Source organism: Gigantopelta aegis, chromosome 8 (genome assembly GCF_016097555.1).
Source record: "Gigantopelta aegis isolate Gae_Host chromosome 8, Gae_host_genome, whole genome shotgun sequence".
Classification (NCBI taxonomy): Eukaryota; Metazoa; Mollusca; class Gastropoda; order Neomphalida; family Peltospiridae; genus Gigantopelta; species Gigantopelta aegis.
Window position 1 is genome coordinate 9,800,794 of NC_054706.1, and position 20,172 is coordinate 9,820,965.

The following is a 20,172-nucleotide window of genomic DNA, read 5'->3' on the forward strand; positions in this document are numbered from 1 at the left end:
GTAGTAATTCGTTTACAACCCTATATAGCTGTTTGATAGTAATACTAAGATGAATAAATGTTGTTATCCAGATTCGGGCATTTTCTTTAATTTGGGCAAAAGCCAGCCTGCCCCCCCCCCCCCCCCCCCCCCCCCCCCCCCTCCTTACAAAAATAGGAACGCGTACGCCTATGACATCCTAAAATGAATCCCAAATCAGCATACATGTACCTGCGTTGTGTGGCCACAATTAATACATTGCCTGTAAATAGATTATTTTACGCAACCAGTACAGGCATCAAGCCATAAACTAAAAGGAAAATGCAAGATAGGAATGCATTCTTCGAGTAAACTAAACTTGGTATTTGTAATTCATCCAGTTTTATTATATATTTCAAGAAAAGAAAATCCAGCTACGATGTGGCCTTAGGGAGGTTAATACTTGTTTGAAAGATATTTCGTGTGATTCAAACTGAATCCACAGCCATAGTATTTTTTTAGTTTACGGATATAGTCCACAGCCTAAGAGAGATGCCCTAGGAGGAAGACGTAACCAGGATCAGTACAGGAGACGACAGCCAGTTGCACCAGTGGCTGGCCTTTCTACAATGCATCGTCCTGTGATGCTAGCTGGTACTCATGTCTACACATCGAACCACTAGCCAGTTCACTTATACTTTGTTTTATTTAACGACACCATTGGAACACATTGATTTATTGATTATCGGCTAATGTCAAATATTTAATAATTCTGACATAATTTTAATCCTGGTGTATTTTCCTTTAGCAGCAAAGGATATTTCATAATATGCACTTTCCCATAGACAAGGTAGCACTAACCATGGTGTTTGATATACCAGTCGTATTCCACCGATTCGTACAGGGGAAACCCAAGCAGAGAATGGGTCCAATGACTGGCACCAAACATACAACCAAATCATCACAAGCATGCGTTCTACCGATTGTGTTAGATACAGCCCCTACCTCAAGCCAGCTCAGAGTCTTCGCCTACTCCAGCTCAACGGTGATTCACATAATTATATACTGTACACCAATATGCTGCTATAGCAGTCATACTATTATGCAAACTGTGAATACTATGTCTACGATCTGTGCCATAACTAGACCGTAGCTATGGCAGAATGAAGCAAAGTATAACATGGCTCTTCTCAATACATCCTAACTTGGTGTGATCCTATGACCTATTCCTACACGCAAGGAAAGAATGTTGAAAACACTGGCAATGCACCCTAAATCTCGTTGGTGAAAGGTTTCTTGGCTAAAAGACACCTGTTCAAGTGTCTGTATGGACGAGATGACTGATGACAACCTCAATGTATTATTTTATCACCAAGGAAAATTTGCTTTGCTTTCTTCTGCCGAGACTGCATTTTAATGAGATGTGCAACAAAAAAAACAGTGATGCTGTAGGAGTCTGATCACTGCAATATGTCCCAAGTACTGCCAATGCAAGATATAAGCTAAGATCTGCGAGGCTGTACATGATCAAAGGCTAATGTGACATGTGTGATTGCTTGTCTTAGCACTGGTGAACTAAGGAAATGCGTTAGACAGCAGTAAATAATTAACTATTGACAGGATAGTTTTCATAAGCAGTAAGTAAACTTTGCTGTACCAGTTTCCACATTTCAAATAATATTTCTAAATTCCTATCTTTTGGAATAATAACAGATGTTACTAAAATAATATTGTGAAGCATTACCAATAGCAGGTATGGCAGCTTCTACACAATAAAGTGGTGTGGAGTTAAAACATAAGCCATTCAATTCGGTGACTATGGGTAATGGTAGACAATCTACCTTTTTTTTGTATTAAAAGAAGTGCAGTAACCGAAAACAAGAACAACGCTTAAACCCATGATCGAAAAATAATTTGTCAATTTGATACCAACATCTTGCCGTTTTTCTTGAGAGGCACACTTTAATTTATTGATTCTCATATTTTCTATTGAACTGCAATACACCAAACTACTTCTATAGGGCATAGTACAAAGTTGCATATTTGTTTTTGTTTTCTCTCTCTCTCTCTCTCTCTCTCTCTCTCTCTCTCTCTCTCTCTCTCTCTCTCTCTCTCTCTCTCTCTCTCTCTCTCTCTCTCTCTCTCTCTCTCTCACACACACACACACACACACACACACACACATTTATGATTTATGACACTAGTTTAAAATAATAATAATACATAGTAGCATGGAACTCCGTTGGATCATGATTCTTAATGATTGTATTACTATACATTCAACAAAGTGCCACAAAATGGTCAAAACTGTATTGCGCTATATATTTGATATTATTTAATACACATGTATTTTATTTTATATTTTTCAAATGAAAGCAGAAGGAATAAATATTTTTATGAACTGTTTATTAGATACAGCGGATATGCTAAATCAATTAGTCCATACCTTTCTTTACAAAAATCAGCATTGCTACTATTTCTGGATTCTTTGTGTATAGTACATGTAGTTATTTATTTTTATTGTGTGGGAGTGTGCTGTTTTCTTCAATTCACTAGAAAATGATAGGCTTATTCAAAGATATCAGCTTAATTCTGGTAAAACTTAATACAACTTGAAACAACAACGAATACAAATCACGATATGAAAAACTGTACCGCGATTCGTATCGAGTTGAAATATCGCTATTTATGATTGCAGCACAAATATTACAACTGACTGGCAAATGTATTATTATTAATTAACTTAAAAACACGTTCTAAATTCGTAAATGGACCAACAAGGTCAAAAAAGATTCCGAGAATTGGCCGATGACGGTTCAGTGAATGAAAAATGGCAACTCTATTGTTTCACGTTATTTATATTTTCATGTATCGAAACATAAGGACATCATATCAATTTTAAAAAATAGCTGACATTCGCACAGTTGAATGTATCTTATAAAGCAAATGACAGCAAAGAAACCGTTTCTTCAGTTATTCCCATAAATTTTGCAGTCTACAGATTGCTGCAAGGTGTTTACATACTACCTCCAAGATAAGGTGGTACAAACTTCATCTGTTTTTCCATAGCTTTGATGATTATTATTATTTTTCATATTTTAAAATCTAAATAACCATCTTATTTGAATAAAACACTGAACTTATATCAATAGACAGGTTTTTTAATGTGAAGTTCATTACTGATCTGCCTTCTATATTACGGTTTTAATTTTTACAGCTCTTATCTGCTTCCATAAAATGATCGACATGTAATTTTACATTCACTGACATTACTCACTAGCATGTAAATATTAACAGGAATATTATATGTGACACTTTGCCATATGTTTAGGATTTGATAGTTATAAAATACTAAAACTACCGTTGTTTAATGAACATAAGATAGTGTGCTTTTGGCCAATTTAGGTTCATGTAAAAAACACATTAACTGTGAAAGTAAAATTAAAAAACAATATGAATATACTTCAATTTTAGTGACTGGTTCCTTTCTGTACTTCTGCTTGTCAAACAGGGATAACTAATTAAAACTATAGGTGGTTACTTGCTAAAACATTTAATGAAATCTCAAATGCCCTGATTCAATAGAGCCCGCGATTCAACAGAAAGCAGTATACATGAACATATGGTCATATTTTGTGTTTGCAATGTTTCCAGCAAAGCAGACCACCCAATTGTTTACCCTGAAGGTCTGTTCTAACAAATAAATAGCAAAGCAAAAGTATGTTGTGTCGAGTCAGGTCCATCAAAATTTTAAGCCCTTGGATCCCGGACTACTAGAGCTATAACCATAACTTTTAATATACATATTCTTTTATTTTTAATTTTGCAATATTTGAGCAAACCTTCATCCCATTATACTCACTGATTCCGCCAACAAACTATATGTCGTACAACGTTTTAAGACAAAATGCAATTTTGCTCCCCAGCTGTAACACATCATATGGCTTATATGTACCCCACACATGCTGCTACCGAGCCATAACAAGTTATATGACATATAACTCATACCTTCTTCTACCCGGCACCCCTGACTCAACTAGTCATTAGCCATATGTTATATAACACACCCTCCTCCACTTCAACCAGCTTTAACTATTCATATAACATACCTCACACTTGCTGCTATTCCAGTCTTGAAGCTGTGCATCCCATGAGAAACATCCGATTGTGGTGACTCGAAACAAGTATGGAGTCTCGAGAACACTGGACTCGTTAGAGGCTGTCGAGCTGTTTCCAGAATACGTTATTATGTCCACACTCCTTTTTCGACGCAAAACTCGATCATCTGTGGAACAAACAAAAAAAGCAAATAATATTAAAAGGTCCATTGTTATATCTCTCTACAAGACAGAAACAGATCAAGTGCAGCTTGAGTTATAGATAAATGTATACAATAGAAAGTCTGTCTACACTATATTAACAGTTTGCTATAGTGCCCTCTAACAACACACGAAGTAATATGACCATCATATGTAAGTACTATTATAATAATTGTCTCCCAAACGAACTAGGGTTTGGTAATTCGAGTAGTGCTACACATAAGTCCACTATGTTATCCGAAGAGGACACGTGTAAGACATTAATTTGTCCTTCGTATACTTGACTTCAACAAACACCAAGCTGATGACATGCCCATTCCTCTTCTGTAATGGTTTCAAAAATATCCATACAAGGAGAGATAGATTGCAGGGTCCACCAGTGCACGAACAATGCCTTGTCTCAAAGACTGACCATTATCCAGACCCTATCAAGGATGGCCTTTCCTGGTATTGCCAAAAACTCTTTGAGTAGTATTGATCATATATTGATTATCAGGAATTCCAAAGATTTACTTGAAATCATTCCTACTCAATCCAGATCAAATTCACTAATATTAAGCCATTTGATTTTGCAAAATCTCCCGTAACTGCAGACTGGACTCAATTTCACAATCAACGGGGCATTTGCTACAAAGAATGGAGAACATAACCGAGTGTGAATCCAGACTAAACTGTACCGGGAGAGACATATGTCATACGTTGGACTTCATCTTTGGCAAAAGAGATATAACACACTTTAAAGAAAGTCACACAAACGCATACAAAATGAAATTACAAGCGACTTCAGCATATAATTTGGGAAAGTTGTTAGCAGATCGACAGTTGGTGATGTTTAGCTTGAAAATCAAAGGCCTAAACATTATAAAACGGTTGGTTCGTTTGCCAGTAATATTAATTGGTATAACTAAATATACAACAAAAAAACAACAACAAAAAACTAACTTTCAATTATTCTTAATATCTTCAGGGGCAATAAAATATTGTTCGAAAATGGTACATATTTACAATTAATATGACGTCAACGGTGACGTCATTAGAATGAAATTATAGTTTGATGACACTAATTATTTTTTACTATTTAGTAAATTAATTAAACCGTTCTCTTTCTTCTCTACAACATCAGTAATTTCAAAGACAAATCCTGAAATTAATGTGATCATAATACTAATACTAAATTAGGAGTTCATGTTTTACGCATTAATAATATGACGCATTTGTTTCTATGTTTTGTCCAGCAAGCTATGTTTCAGAACAAAACAGAACAGAAGTTTATTACGCTCAGGCCGTTACACAATGGCATATGAGGAACATACAATAACAATGTTTTACAGTGACAAGACGGGCTTTTAAAACAGGCGACTAAAACAAACAAAAACTAAAATTCAAATACATTTGTAAAACAACTGGAGCTCAATTGATCATGCGCAAGACAGACTAATTGTCCAATAGTCCAACAAAGGACGACGCGATCCATGACGCATAAATGGGCGTAAGCGTAAACTGCCCCTAGTGCTGGAGAAAAACTTCAAATTTGGGGGGGAAATTACGGTGATATTCGGATAAAATTTGGTAACCTGAAACCTTTTCACCATTTATTTCCATTCCATCTGCAAAATTAGTTGTTATCCATGTACAAATGCGCAGAGATTCCTTTGCAACCCTATATAGCTGTTTGGAAGTTTTTACTGGTAATATGAAGAAATATTGTTATCCAGATTCATTTAATTCGGGCAATAACCAGCCTACCCCAATACAAAATATGGGAGCCCGTACGCCCATGCCGCAGAACTACATGTATGATCAGTTCCTTTAATACTGAACATATTTATGAAAAACAAAACACATTACTTTCTTAAAAATTGTACCATCACGAATCACCGCCAACATATGCATCCCCTGTTAAGAATACTGGTGTAGTAGTCCTTAAACGTTTTCAGTAAATAGTATTGCACAAGGTATGACATCCCATTTCATTTTTGTCACTGATGCGTCATATAAAAATAGCATCCATATGTTGGCCGTGAAACGTTTTGATATACTAGGAAACAAACGGCATTATAAACCAACTTCTATGCCAAAATGACTGAACAATATTGAATGATTTATCTGGAAGCCAGTGTCGATTTGAATCTCTATGTAAAGATCAAGGCCTGAACAGGATTCCTTTCTGTTAATAAATCAATGGAAGGCGAACTGCTGGCATTGTCATGCAATATTATCGAAGTCTACGAGGTCATCAATATAGCAGAAACTACAATGAAACAGTTTTGCTGCATGCAGGTTCCTCTGTTTTGAGTTTGTCAGATTAGTTAGAAATTCTGAATCATGTACACTACAGCTTTGTTAAGGGGAATGCTAAATGACGAAGACAAGCAAATATTGTTTTATGGAAGAGATGCAAAAGTTACAATCAAATATTAGTGCAATAGTTAAAAAAGAAAAAAAGAAACAAAAGTGGACCTCAGCTTTTGCGGGAGGGTTCGGACGAACTCCCCCAACCCCCTTTAAATACAGGCCTGGATTGCTACAAAAATATGCTTTGAGTTGATTTCACGAAAAGCACTAGGAACTAAACAGGTTAACTGATGTGCACACTGACATATTAGAGAGTTGATCACATTGAAGACGCTCGTACCTCAGATTTAACCGAAAAGTACACAAAAGTGTGTTATTAGGAAAGTAATATTTCAGATGGAGGCCACTCGCATTAATGTCATGTCGCGTTTTAGTCTGCCCACAGTCACTCGTTTTAATTTAGGGACGTCTTAATTTCAGGATATACAGTACATATATATCATATAATATCTAACATTTTCAGTGCAATCAAAGTATGTGATATGTTTTAGATCACATACTTTAAGAATTTGATAACTTTGCAAATTAGATGTAAATTAATTGAGGTCATGGCACTAGGTTTATTGACATCTGTGCAAACTCTATAATTGACGTGTATATTCATTGTCATGAAACATTTCAATAGCAACTTTATACTGAAGGCTGTCCAGCGTTCAGAAAACAAAATACGTTATATCCGAAATGACGTCATTTAAGTTTGACGTCATTTCCATTCTAAAAGACTCCCGTCACATATTATTACGTCATTTGAATATCCAGTATTAAGCTTGAGATTATATGATAAAGGGATTATTACACTAATGTGTTTCGGTATCGTAAATATCATATATTAGGAATAAAAACGATTTGTATCTCTAATATATAATATTGACAGTACCGAAAAACACTCTGGTAATGCCCCTCCCCCCTCTCTGTATGTATCTCTCTCTCTCTCTCTCTCTCTCTCTCTCTCTCTCTCTCTCTCTCTCTCTCTCTCTCTCTCTCTCTCTCTCTCTCTCTCATATTTATATAATGTATATATTCCAAACATTGACTGACAACGTGGGGAAGATCACGTGATATCACAATTGTGTCAGTGTTTTTTTGAATTATAATGTGTTGTTGCTTTCAACTGACAATTTGCCATGTTGGATTCATATTCTCTTCGTCACTCGTGTAATCCATATTGAGTAACCAATCAAAAGTATCAAACGTTACCTCCACAAAATGTTGGCGATGAAAGTGATCCCAAGTCTGTACTGGTGCATGTGCATCGTAGACACAAGCACTGCGAAGATGCACGGAGCTAGCTAAGTATGTGGGTGTATTTATAAACATGAAGAAAAAGAAGAGAATACCTTCATTTAATCTCGGTTGTAATCCCAGATAGACCTGACCCGTACGCTTTAGGGTGCCTGCAGGAATACAGTAGTTAATTCCGGACTCTCCCTCTTTCGGCTTGTAAGATGTATAATGGTCATATGTGATGTCAGTGGGTGGTGTACCAGTTCTGAGAAACATGTCGTAAACAAGTTTGATGTCGTTAATCGGAAGAACAGATAAGCAGATATTTAGTAGAGCATTCCTGTAGAAAAATCTGTGGTAGAACAGTTTAGCAGCATCTTCTTTGATGAACTGGGGTGTGATTAGCTTGTACGAGGAGATCGCTGGGTCAGTCTGTTTGACGACTGGTTTTGAAATTTCTGCTAGAGAGCCGTCCTCTTTCTGTACATGGGCAACCACGACAGGCGAGTTGACGAGTTTGGCATTGTCGCCATCAGTGTAGATGTTGCTTTTGACGACCCTGAGCTATATATTGAACATGACAAAATATCAAATATAAGTACGTACACAAGAACATGAATATATGAATATTTCGATATGTAAAACATACAGAAATAATTAAAATAGTATTGGTTGCGAGGAGACGCCATATAACCGTAAATAAAATGTGCTGAGTGTGTCGTTAAATAAAACATTTCCTTCCTTCCTGGTTGAGAGGAATGAGATCAAATACATAAATATTTGGATATATTAGAATGTTCATAAAATTTAATTTACAGCTAGTATTCTCCTAAACTATAACTATGTTATGAGATCACAATCTAATATCTTCGTGCATCTTGGATATAATTATTACACATCTGAAAATAATATGGCACTGTTCTAGAATTAAACTAAACATATTCATACATCAATACGTGGATATATTAGAATAAACATTGAATAACAGTTATAGTAAATTCTAACCTGGAGCTTAACGGGTTCCTCGTTTCCAACTGTCGCGTTGTTCAGACCATTCAGTTTAAAGTTTGCGCCATTCACTTGTGCTCGACTACTGTTGACTATGTCTTGCACAGTGTCTTCTTCTATAGATAAACCAAATGCTTCCTGGTCCAGAGTTTTCTTTTGTATCCTGCTCATTAGCGCAAACATGCTGCTTGTTATAATGTCTGAGTTATTAAGTGTTTTTCCAATCTAAAATGAAAAGGTTATAGGAATATTTACAACGAAATAAATATATTTATTTTTAATACAGATCATTTCCATTGAATTTGATCAACGACTAGAAAGATTTGACCAAAAACATCTGTCTGGCCTTGTGGTATTCTGCAATCTATGAAAAGGCGAATACATTTCCTAAATCAAAATGTTTCCTTCTTAAATTTTTAATTTTTAAAACATTATATTAACTTTTGCACTAATTGCTATTTCCACATTTCTGCCCATTTCCAACTGTACCCTCTTCTGCCCCAGACATACTCACTGGCATAGATTGTGCCTAGGAGAGACGTGCTTGAACCTTAATTAGATATAGGCACGTTAATATATTATCCTATCCACTTAAAATATTCGTAATTTTTCCTTTTCTTTCTGATGCTTTCTGACTAAAACTATGTAACCATACCTCAGTCAGTAACTTGAACACAGAAGAAGGTTAAACAACATACATGTTTCTGCCTCTTCTGTCTGTCAACCTCACGTCTTTTTTTGACGACTTTCTTCATGTATTTTCTTTCTAAGTCATTGAGCATGCGCTCTCCTTTAGTGAGTTCCTTCTTCACAAAGATCTCAGCACCGTCCATGTCCTCTAGATCCTCAACGAGGTCCTTATTTTCCTGTATCTTGCTCAGCGTGCTCACACCGGCTCCTATAGCTGGAAGAACGAATTAAAAGTATATCACCGTGGCGTCGTGGTTAAGCCATCGGTCATAAGCCATCGGATATAAGGCTGGAAGGTACAGGGTTCTCAGTCCTGTACCGACTCCCACCCAGAGCAAGTTTTAACGACTCAATGGGTAGGTGTAAGGCTACTACACTCTCTTCTCTCTCACTAACAATTAACCCACTGTTCTGGACAGACAGCCCAGATAGCTGAGGTAGTTGCCCAGAATAGCGACCAGAATATAAGCACGAAAATAAATTGAAACGAAATGAAAAGTATGTCACTGAAGAGGGTTTTACATGCCTCATTACGTTTTAAAGTGGGGCGAATATAAAGATGACCACATAAATTAACAATTAACCTTATAACCGTGACATAAAATAATACAGTAGGTGCATCAGTTATATTAAAAAATATAATAATAACTTAAACTATTTTTTAATAGCATGAAATGTTTTTTCCTTCTTCTCACGTTGTTGTCTCGTGGACTTAAAAAAACGTTTTGTAAAAAGACAGTTTAAAAGTTCCCATGAATTATTTCAATAAAAATATTTTAATACAAAGACAACTTGATAAAAAATTGCAGGTGTATTAAACATTTCAAACTCTAATCACTATCGAGTGTAGTGATTACCATATATTTGCATCGCAATGCAACGTCAAAAGATATGGACTATGCATCGTAATTTGTTTTGCCAATAATTCTAAACACGGAATGAAAACTGTTTTGCGAATAATAATTAAAAAATAATAATAATAAAAAAGGGGAAAAAATCCGCATTGTTAAAGATATAAATAAAATAGAAATATTTAACCCTAGTGAATATAGTCATCTGGGTATGTAGTTTGGAATTATTAAGTTGAGAAGATCAAAATAACAAAATAAATATAATTTCAAACTTCATTAACAGAAGATGCTGTTCAACATCGGCAAGTATTGCTGTTTTATGTATATATTGACCAATGAGTTTTTCACATTTATTTTTCTATTACCAAAACAGTTTTGCATTTCTTTTTTGTATAAAGCTAAACTGGAATTATTGACAAAACACTTAAAACTGTGGCTTGTACCGTGTGTAGTTAAATATATTATCAACATGTAGATATATGAGTATAACTGAATGTATCTCTATTGTTTTTGTGGCATTATGACTGAAAACAAATCATAATTATGATAAAAAAGCAAATACATAATACAGATGATAATCAGCTTTTTGTTATTAATGGGACTGTCTCGAGTTGTTTAAGATGTTGCTAACGGAGACTACAAGTACATATTAAATACATTTAAGTTTGCTTAAAGTATCAGTGGCTGTATACTAAATGTGTTTCTGATCGTCTTAGTGTTTGTAATAGGTCAAAATTCTTAATATTTATTGTTTCGTATGTGTAAAATGATTTGTATACCAAATCCAGTTCGGTCTACTTACGAACATTAGAACATACATTGGATATACCAACACTGATATTTTAAACACGAAACTATATATACTACCGACAAAAAATAAGGGAACGACTGATGTGAATGTAACTATCGTTGACATGCTCTGTTACAATACAGTGGCGTTGCATCTGAACGCTTCATCTGATCAAAATGAAATTTCACATCATGCATGAACAGCATGTGATGCACGTGCACACAGAAGATGTGTATGTGCTTATGGTGGAACTCACAAACCCCGATGAAAGTGAGGTAATCACATGCGTGAAAATGGCCCCAAAACGATACCTTAATGAAGAGACGAAATGGCGAATTGTCGGTACGATAGAGGGAGGTACGTCAATATGCCAAGTTGGCCGAATGTTTGGTAAATCAAAAAGTGTAATTTCTAGATTGTGGGATAAGTACCGTCAAACTGGCGGGGTTGCAACGAGACCTGGGCGTGGCAGGCCTAAAAAGACGACACCTCGACAAAATCGTACCATAACATTAATTGCTCTACGCAATAGATTCAAATCAGCTGCTGCTATCAACAGTAAATTCCGTACAATAACAGGAAGGCGAATTTCAACATCGACCGTCAAGAACAGACTCTACAAAGCCCGCCTGAAAGCGAGGCGTCCTCTGAAGGGTGTGACCCTAACAGCTCACCATAGGCGGCAACGATTACGGTGGGCTAGGCAACACCAGGGACGGGCTGTGCGACAATGGCGTTACACCATGTTTACAGACGAATCGAGGTTCTGCCTCAGATTCACAGATGGCAGAAAACCTTGTTGGCGACGTAGCGGCGAGAGATATGCCCGGGCTACAATTCTAGACAATGATCGGTATGGGGGTGGTACTGTCATGGTGTGTGGAGGGATCACACATGACAGGCGAACATATTTGATTATTGTTAATGGAAATTTGACTGGCCAGAGATATCTGGACCAAATTTTGCGTCCTGTCGTTGTTCCAGTGGCGAGAAATATTGGCAGAAATGTTGAATTTCAAGACGACAATGCCAGACCACATCGCGCTCGGATAGTCACCGATTACCTACGACAACAAGGCATACCGACAATCGACTGGCCCGCTAAGTCCCCCAATATGTCCCCTATAGAGCACCTGTGGGACGTTCTCGGGCGGAGAGTGTACGCCAGGGACCCAGCACCCGCCAACGTGGCCCAGCTTGCGGTAGCCCTTCAGAATGAATGGCGGGCAATACCCAGAGCAACCATACGTACATTAATCAACAGTATGCCATCAAGGTGTCGAGCATGAATCGCCCAAAATGGTGGACACACCAGCTATTGATATACACGCCCCAAATTGGTTTTCCAGACGTTAATCGAAATAAAACATTCACTATCATTTCACCCGTTCCCTTATTTTGTGTCGGTAGTATATAGTTAGTGTGCCCTTTTAATCATTAAACGATTTTAGTAGTCGGGCATGTCTTACAATGGCAGCAACTTCAGCACCATCTCTTTAACAAACTGATGGCAGGACGACCCAAACCCATAGGATTTGCCAATATTTATAAAGCAAGAAGCTGTACTAACTGTTTAATTTAACAGTAAAAACGTCCGTAGAAATTTCATTTAAAATTACCTAACAACTAATTTCAGAAGAAGATAAATCATTACCTTCCATTGCAGACTCAATCTGGCTGATATCTCTGGTGTAGTTCAGAGTATCCACGAACACTTTACTTAGTGTGCTTAGGCCATTCGACACATTGGACTACATGAACAAACAAAAAATAATGCATATTTTAAATATGATTTTGTTAACATAACTAACATACTATTATACCATTTTCAAAGACAATATGCAAGTTTTTAGTGTTTGGATGTCAGAGATGATATATTACAGATAAAACATTTTCTGGTTGCAGTGTAATTTCGTTGAAGAAGAAAGTTTAAATTAAGGTTTGCTTTGTTTAGCAACACTAGAGCACACTGATTTATTAAACACTGGTTATTGGATGTCAAACATGTGGTAATTTTGACATATAGTATTTGAGAAAAACCCATTATATTTATTTTTCCATTACTAGCAATCAGTGTTTGTAAACACCATTCCACATACAGGATAGCACACACCACGGTCTTTGATATACCAGTCGTGGTGTACTGGCTAGAAAGAGAAATAGTCCAATAGACTGTCAATGCATCAGGCAAGCGCTTTACACCTGACATATGTTTGTGTATCTATATGTGTACGTGTTCTAATTTGTATTTGTATACACAATCAGACCTTGTTTTATCTTGGGTCACTTTGTTGTTATATCGCTTTGTCATGAGTTATCGTCCTTGCCATATTGACTTAAGGAATAATGTTGATTGATAGCTATCTTTATAACAGCATTTATATAATGTTTTGTAATTATTATCAAAAACAATAAATACATGTAAGGAAATATGTTTCAAAAACATGATTATATATGTTAGATCACTAGATTTACATTATGGTACATTCACTGTTAATAATTCACCAGCTAAAGATATCTCTGATTGGTACCTCCTTCTGTCCTGTATTTGCAAATGGCCTTAACACACAGAACATAACTATTCGAAGTGTATCCTTGACTTCAAAACCCAACGTCTTATTTTCAAAAGCAATACACATCTCTGTACATGTGACAGACGATATCAAGCATGCTAAGTGGCTTGTGTACCACCAATTGTAGTGGTTATCATGCTATTTTTACATTTAAACAATTGCAGCATTTTGACATTTAACCAGTTACATAATTTTTAGTGTCGGAATGTCTGCACGTTGGTGTAATAAATACCATAATATTACTGGATGCCCCAGATTCTAAACCAACAACATCAATTTAGCATTATGGCAAATGATTGCTTCTGTGACGTATGCTAACCTTACACACGCTGCTGATACGCTATCGTTTAAAAAGACGTTTAAATTGTGTTTCAATCTAATTTTTGAAGGTAATATGTAAGAAACAGAATGCCACACGCGTGCCCTTATACAACTCGCTTTCGCTTAGTTGATGCGTTTTGATGTTGCAATTAATGGATAATTGTGTAGTATTTCATATTTCTTGCACAGCCATTGGTGAGAACATCATTCGTTATTTTTGGTAACACATTCTTGTTAACATATGCACGTTTGTTAACAATTTCAAGACATACGACTGGCTGCTCCTAGTTGATGACCAGGTCACCAATGCCAAACATGTAATGAAAAAACAGCACGGTCGAAATCGATTACACTGTGACGTATAGGTAACCTGACAATCATTTGTCTGTCACGCGTAAGTTAACTGTACATAAATGTTAGTCGAAAGAGATGTTACAATTTGCTTAAAATCTGATTTTTCAGGATGTGTAATAAATAGAATAATACATTTGTGTCCGTTAGATACCATTTGCCTTACAACTCGTTTGATACATTTTAAAACAACTCGTTGTAAGATAAATGGTATCTAACGGCCACTCATGTATTGTTCTCTATATATGTCATAGGTACACATATGGCAACTATTCATTGCAAATTGTTTGTTAACAGGTATTTCTACAATTATCGTTTTATATGAATCACAACTACTCTTTGTTACACTGCTAATATATATATATATATATATATATATATATATATATATATATATATATATATATATATATATATATATATATATATATATATTACGTAAGGAGGCACGTACCAGTCAATGAACATGGTAGTTTTTAGCATGTTATTAATTTACTGTTAAAAACAAAAACTACAATATGCCTGCTATTTTTATATTTATTATGGTAAGTATGACTACATTAGACATGTGGAAAGAAAACTACAATGGACAAGTTATCCTTGCATTTACCGTGCAGAAAAACTATGATGAAAATGCAGTTTTTCATATTTATTGTGGAAAGAAAACTACAATGAAATTTGCCATTTTTACGTTTAATTGTGAAATCAAAAATACATTAGACATATTTCATTTTATACTTAATGTGAAAAACAAAAGTGTAAACAGTTTACCTCAATACCGGGCATCACAATTTCTGGTTTTTTAATGGTCGTTGACAAAGCCGATGTTAACATGCCGAGGACTTCAACTGATGGTTTTGTGGTAGGTAAGACATTGCCGTTGCTGTCGGTGTTGCCAGGACCGACAGTAAATGGAGCCATCACTAGCAATTCGATTGCATCCAGGGTGGCACTGGTTAAAACTGCTGTGGTCTAAAAAAAAAAAACAATAAAAAACAAACATATTTATTTAAAATTAAACGTGTGAATGTTTGCAGGTCTTTGCATTCTATTAATTCAAATCATACCACTGCATTGATTAATTCAGTGAATAATTTATTAATTTTTATTCATTCTTTCATGAGTTCATTAAATTGGTAATTCAAGGACATCACTCGTTTGATCTTTCCTTCCTACCTTCTTTCCTCCATTTATTAAATCAGAAAGGCAATGCATAGAGATAAATAAACGAGTTAACCGCTGTGATCACGTTTATTTCCCAATACCAGTTAAATGCTTAAAATAATACTTTAAAAAAGATGAAAAGAAAACCCTCCCCCGGGATCCCGATCTAGATTTGCCAACTACGAACAGATATGTACCTCTTGAATGCGAGCCATCTCAGGATTAGGAGACGTCAGGAATGTTAAAGCGTTAGCTATGACATTGTTTACATCACCGTCACCTGCAGCAACAGCATCGGTGATAGCGTTAGATGTGACTTCTGGCAAAGCCTACAATTGAAAAAATCAAATACTGAGACAGACATATTGTAGACAAAGAGATCAGTTGAAAAAAGCATTTAACACTGAATGTGTCAATGGAACAGATAACAGAACGAAAAGAATATATGCATGAATGAGAACAAGGAAGAACGGAATTAATGAACGAATGATATTACATACCATTATGTTTATGGCTGACATATACGTGGATGCTACTTTTGCCGTTTTCTCCGAATCTCTGCCCATCTTAATCAATTTAATGGCTAATTCGGTATCTTCTAGGAAACGTCTTAAAACCGGATTGCCTTCCTCAGGGTTATACGGGACTCCCAGCGATACTGCTGGAATATCAGGAGTTAAGTTGATGACCTGTACAAAAATACATTTCACACATACTATTATAATAGTCCAAACATAAATTGATTCAATCTGATATAATACGCTCAAAACGGGTAAATAAGCAGTTAATATAGGCCCAAAATACGTTAATACGTACTGATAAAATAGTCCCAAAATATATTAATATGCACTGTTAGAATAGTAAAACAAACCTCGTACACGATTACGTACTGTTAGATTAATCCCAAAATACATTAATACATACTGTTAGAACAGTCCATAATACTAAATGTCGACTTACATTAAGTGTCTCCTATACGAACGTGCGGTTGATAGGTTGAGTAGTGCTACGGATGAGGCTACTATGTTATCTGAAGAAAACATGCAAAAATCATGAATCTCTCATTTGACCTGAATTTGAAATCCGAAGGTATGTCCATTCGTCTTCATTTTTGGATTCCAAAACTTCATAAGAATCCATACAATGATAGGTGCATCGCGTTTTCCAGTAAATGCCTTGTCTCAAAGACTGTCCATTATTCTGACTACTGCCAAGGATGGCCTTTCTTGGTATTGTCAATATGTATCCAAGACAAGTCGTATAAATCGCATGCTGATTATAGAGGATTATAAATCCAGATCAACAGTTTTCAACATTGCACACAAAAATTCCCAAAGACAAACGGAAGGAAATGTTTTATTCCTTAATCAATGGGACATTTGTTACAAGAAATGCTGAGTCACGATACAATTACAAACAAATACCTATTTTACATGGATCTGAACAACCCGTATGGACGTAGAGTGCATCCAGACTAAAATATACTGCAACACATATGTGATATGGTGGACTTCCACCTTGACGACATATATGCCAAATGTGGGGATATGCTATAGAGACCTGAAATATGATTCCTCATCGGCATCAACTGTGCTACACTACTCGCCGATTTGTTTCTCTGTGCCTGTGAATCAATTTTTGTTTTTCACTAATCTGGCTAAACCAAAACACAGGAATATGGCTAAAACTCCGCTATATTAAAAATCCTATCCGGCGATAGTTTAGATTTAGTAAACTATGTGGAAGTGGCAGTCCTCTTTGTGGCAGAACAAGAGGGAGGGATGGAAGGATTCCCTCATGAGTGGTTGTCCTCCTATAGACGAGGCAATAATAGCAGGGTTACAGCTATATTTATTAAATACGCCACATCACTGACCAAAATGATGGCTTATACTATTCCATATTTTGAACTAGTGCATACTTTTTCATCTCTGTTGCACATTGCTTTTGTCTCATCATTTTAGGTAACGTGATAGACTCGACAGCTGTGGTGGCAGTACTGATGACATGCTCACCTTTTATGTACACCTGAAATAATCAGAGTTCTGTCCTATTCTAGGTTTGATATAGTCAACTAGTCTGGAAGTAACAATTTTCTTTGTGCAAGAAGGATGAAATATCCAGAGAGGAAGGAAGGAAATGTTTGTTTAACAACGCACTCAACACATTTTATTTTCGGATATATGACGTCGGACATATGGTTGAGTACTACACTTATATTGAGGGAGGAAACCCGCTGTCGCCACTTCATGGGCTACTCTTTTCGATTATCAGCAATGGATCACCATCCCATAGACGGGATAGCACAAACCACGGCCTTTGATGTACCAGCCGTGGTGCACTGGCTGGTGCGATAAATATGCATTAGACAGATTCGTGGAATCAACCACTACTTTGCCACGTGCCCATGCACCTCTGCACTGTGCAGGGATACCAATTTGATCATGTATTACAGTTTTGACGTTCACTTTGAAGAGCGTATTAAAACAAAATAATAAATTAATGAATGGATTTAAAAATTTAAAGTTTGCTTTATTCAATGATACTACAATACATTTATTTATTAAATATCAACTATTGGTTGTAATCTTTAACACATAGTCTTAGAGGAAACCCGTTACATTTCCTGATTAGCACAAAGGGATATTGTGTATGCACTTTCCCCATAGGCAGGGCAGGACATACCACGGTCTATGGATGCGTAAACGACACCGCAGCTCCAAGACGAGACATCTGTTAGTGGGTTTCAAACAAAAGTAAAAATATGAAAACAAATTCTAACATGACTGCCATCAGAACAAAAGATCTACATTTATAATGAAACACAGTATAGAGAAATTGCAAAACAAAATATCATAAGTACACAGGGTCGGATCCAAAGGAACCAGTGAATCCCCCACTAAATATTTCAAGTGCCTCTTTTTCTGGCTTAAGAAAACCAGTTAGCTCTTTTCACGAATTCGTCCTATTTTCTTTTTTCCCTAAACCTCACCTCTTCCCCAAAATGCATATTTCCTGGATCCGCGGATCGTACGTACAACAAATAGAAAAGAACAGTAACATGAACATAATACGTGCCGTTACAAAGAGATACTCAATAGCCTCTGCGTTGAATAGATCCCGTATTCGGATTTCAATTTTACACACATTGTTATCTTCTTCAGGACAGACTTCCAACTTTTGGACCGTAGTAGCTTCGTCTAGAACAACAACAACAACAACAACAATATGTTACATGTTTTGCTACAGTTGGTAGCCGCCACATGTATTTACCAAACAGTTTAATTTCATAAATATCACTTACCAATTTCTTTTAGGTGCTGAAAATTAATACAATACACGACACAAAGCCAATAAATACCACAACTTTGATTCCTATTATAAGATGTCTGAGACGAGATCATATACAAGAGTGAAGGATGGGGTATTTGTGTATTAAAATATTACATCCATCAAATAAAATTATTGCTAAATTAATTTTTCAAGGATGTATGAATTATGGGTCCGCATATAGAATATACATTAAACTGGAAAACACACACACGCGTGCACGCACGCACACACACACGCACGCACGCACACACACACTAACTATAACAGAACACCAGCAATTAAATCTTACCTCGTAAAAAAAGAACACAAAACCCCACAACATCCCCAACAAAAACAACCAAACAACACACAGACACACCTAAACACACACAGACACACCTAAACACACACACACATACACACACACACACACACACACACACACACACACACACACACACACACACACACACACACACACAATCACCGCTGGCATGCACTCACAGATACACACAACCCAAACACAGGAAGACCTCCCGAATTAAACACAAAGACAAACACTACACGAACATACAAAAAAACAACCCCAAAATAAGACATTCCCCCACCCCTCCAAAACAAAACACCATACAAATTGACATCACATACATTACAATATATCACATCAGATCTGAAAGAATACTTAAAGACACAGACGCACGGCAGATGACCTCATAAAGATGACTTCAAAATAACACACTCTTCGAGCTACTTTTCAGAAGCTGTTGCTCGCTAACATACGACATATTGCAAACATTTCTAAAAAGCAGGAGTTATTTTTTTCTAAATTATTGATATGTAAACTATTACCAAAATATCGACAACAAGAGGGAGAAGAATTAAGTATGTCTCGGGACAAATTAAATAAACAAATTCAAATATCTTTTCACAAAATATTTTGTTGGATCATTTATTAGGTCAACTGTCGTGTGACCATATACGAACACAAGTGTCAGTCTTACTTCCGGTGTAGATGATTTGAGCTACGTTTCCTTTGATCTGCGAGATGACGTAAGTGAGAGGCTCGTCGGCATCCAGGGTGATGTTGCGGTCGTAACGAGGTCCTTCGTCCTTCCAATCCTTGCATTCGAATGAAAAATCATCTGTAGTAGCATTACCTATAAGACAACATTTTATTGTTTTCTTAGTTCATAATATTTGGAGGTTACAACACCAATACAATATACATTCTCATTATATCATCTTCTATAAGTACC

At 36.2% G+C, this 20,172-nt stretch overlaps 1 protein-coding gene across 1 annotated transcript in view; it reads right to left on the bottom strand.

Annotated features, from left to right (window-relative positions):
* Window positions 1–20,172, bottom strand: part of LOC121378743 — a 59,838-nt gene that overhangs the window by 14,484 nt on the left and 25,182 nt on the right. Inside the window, exons 10-19 of the mRNA XM_041507032.1 lie at window positions 19,918–20,073; window positions 18,689–18,804; window positions 16,105–16,293; window positions 15,802–15,933; window positions 15,212–15,412; window positions 12,850–12,946; window positions 9,563–9,768; window positions 8,862–9,089; window positions 7,970–8,420; window positions 4,068–4,243 (exon numbers count right to left, since the gene is read on the bottom strand). Coding sequence (XP_041362966.1) covers window positions 4,068–4,243; window positions 7,970–8,420; window positions 8,862–9,089; window positions 9,563–9,768; window positions 12,850–12,946; window positions 15,212–15,412; window positions 15,802–15,933; window positions 16,105–16,293; window positions 18,689–18,804; window positions 19,918–20,073 — 1,952 coding nt within the window. The remainder of the gene's footprint in view (window positions 1–4,067; window positions 4,244–7,969; window positions 8,421–8,861; window positions 9,090–9,562; window positions 9,769–12,849; window positions 12,947–15,211; window positions 15,413–15,801; window positions 15,934–16,104; window positions 16,294–18,688; window positions 18,805–19,917; window positions 20,074–20,172) is intronic.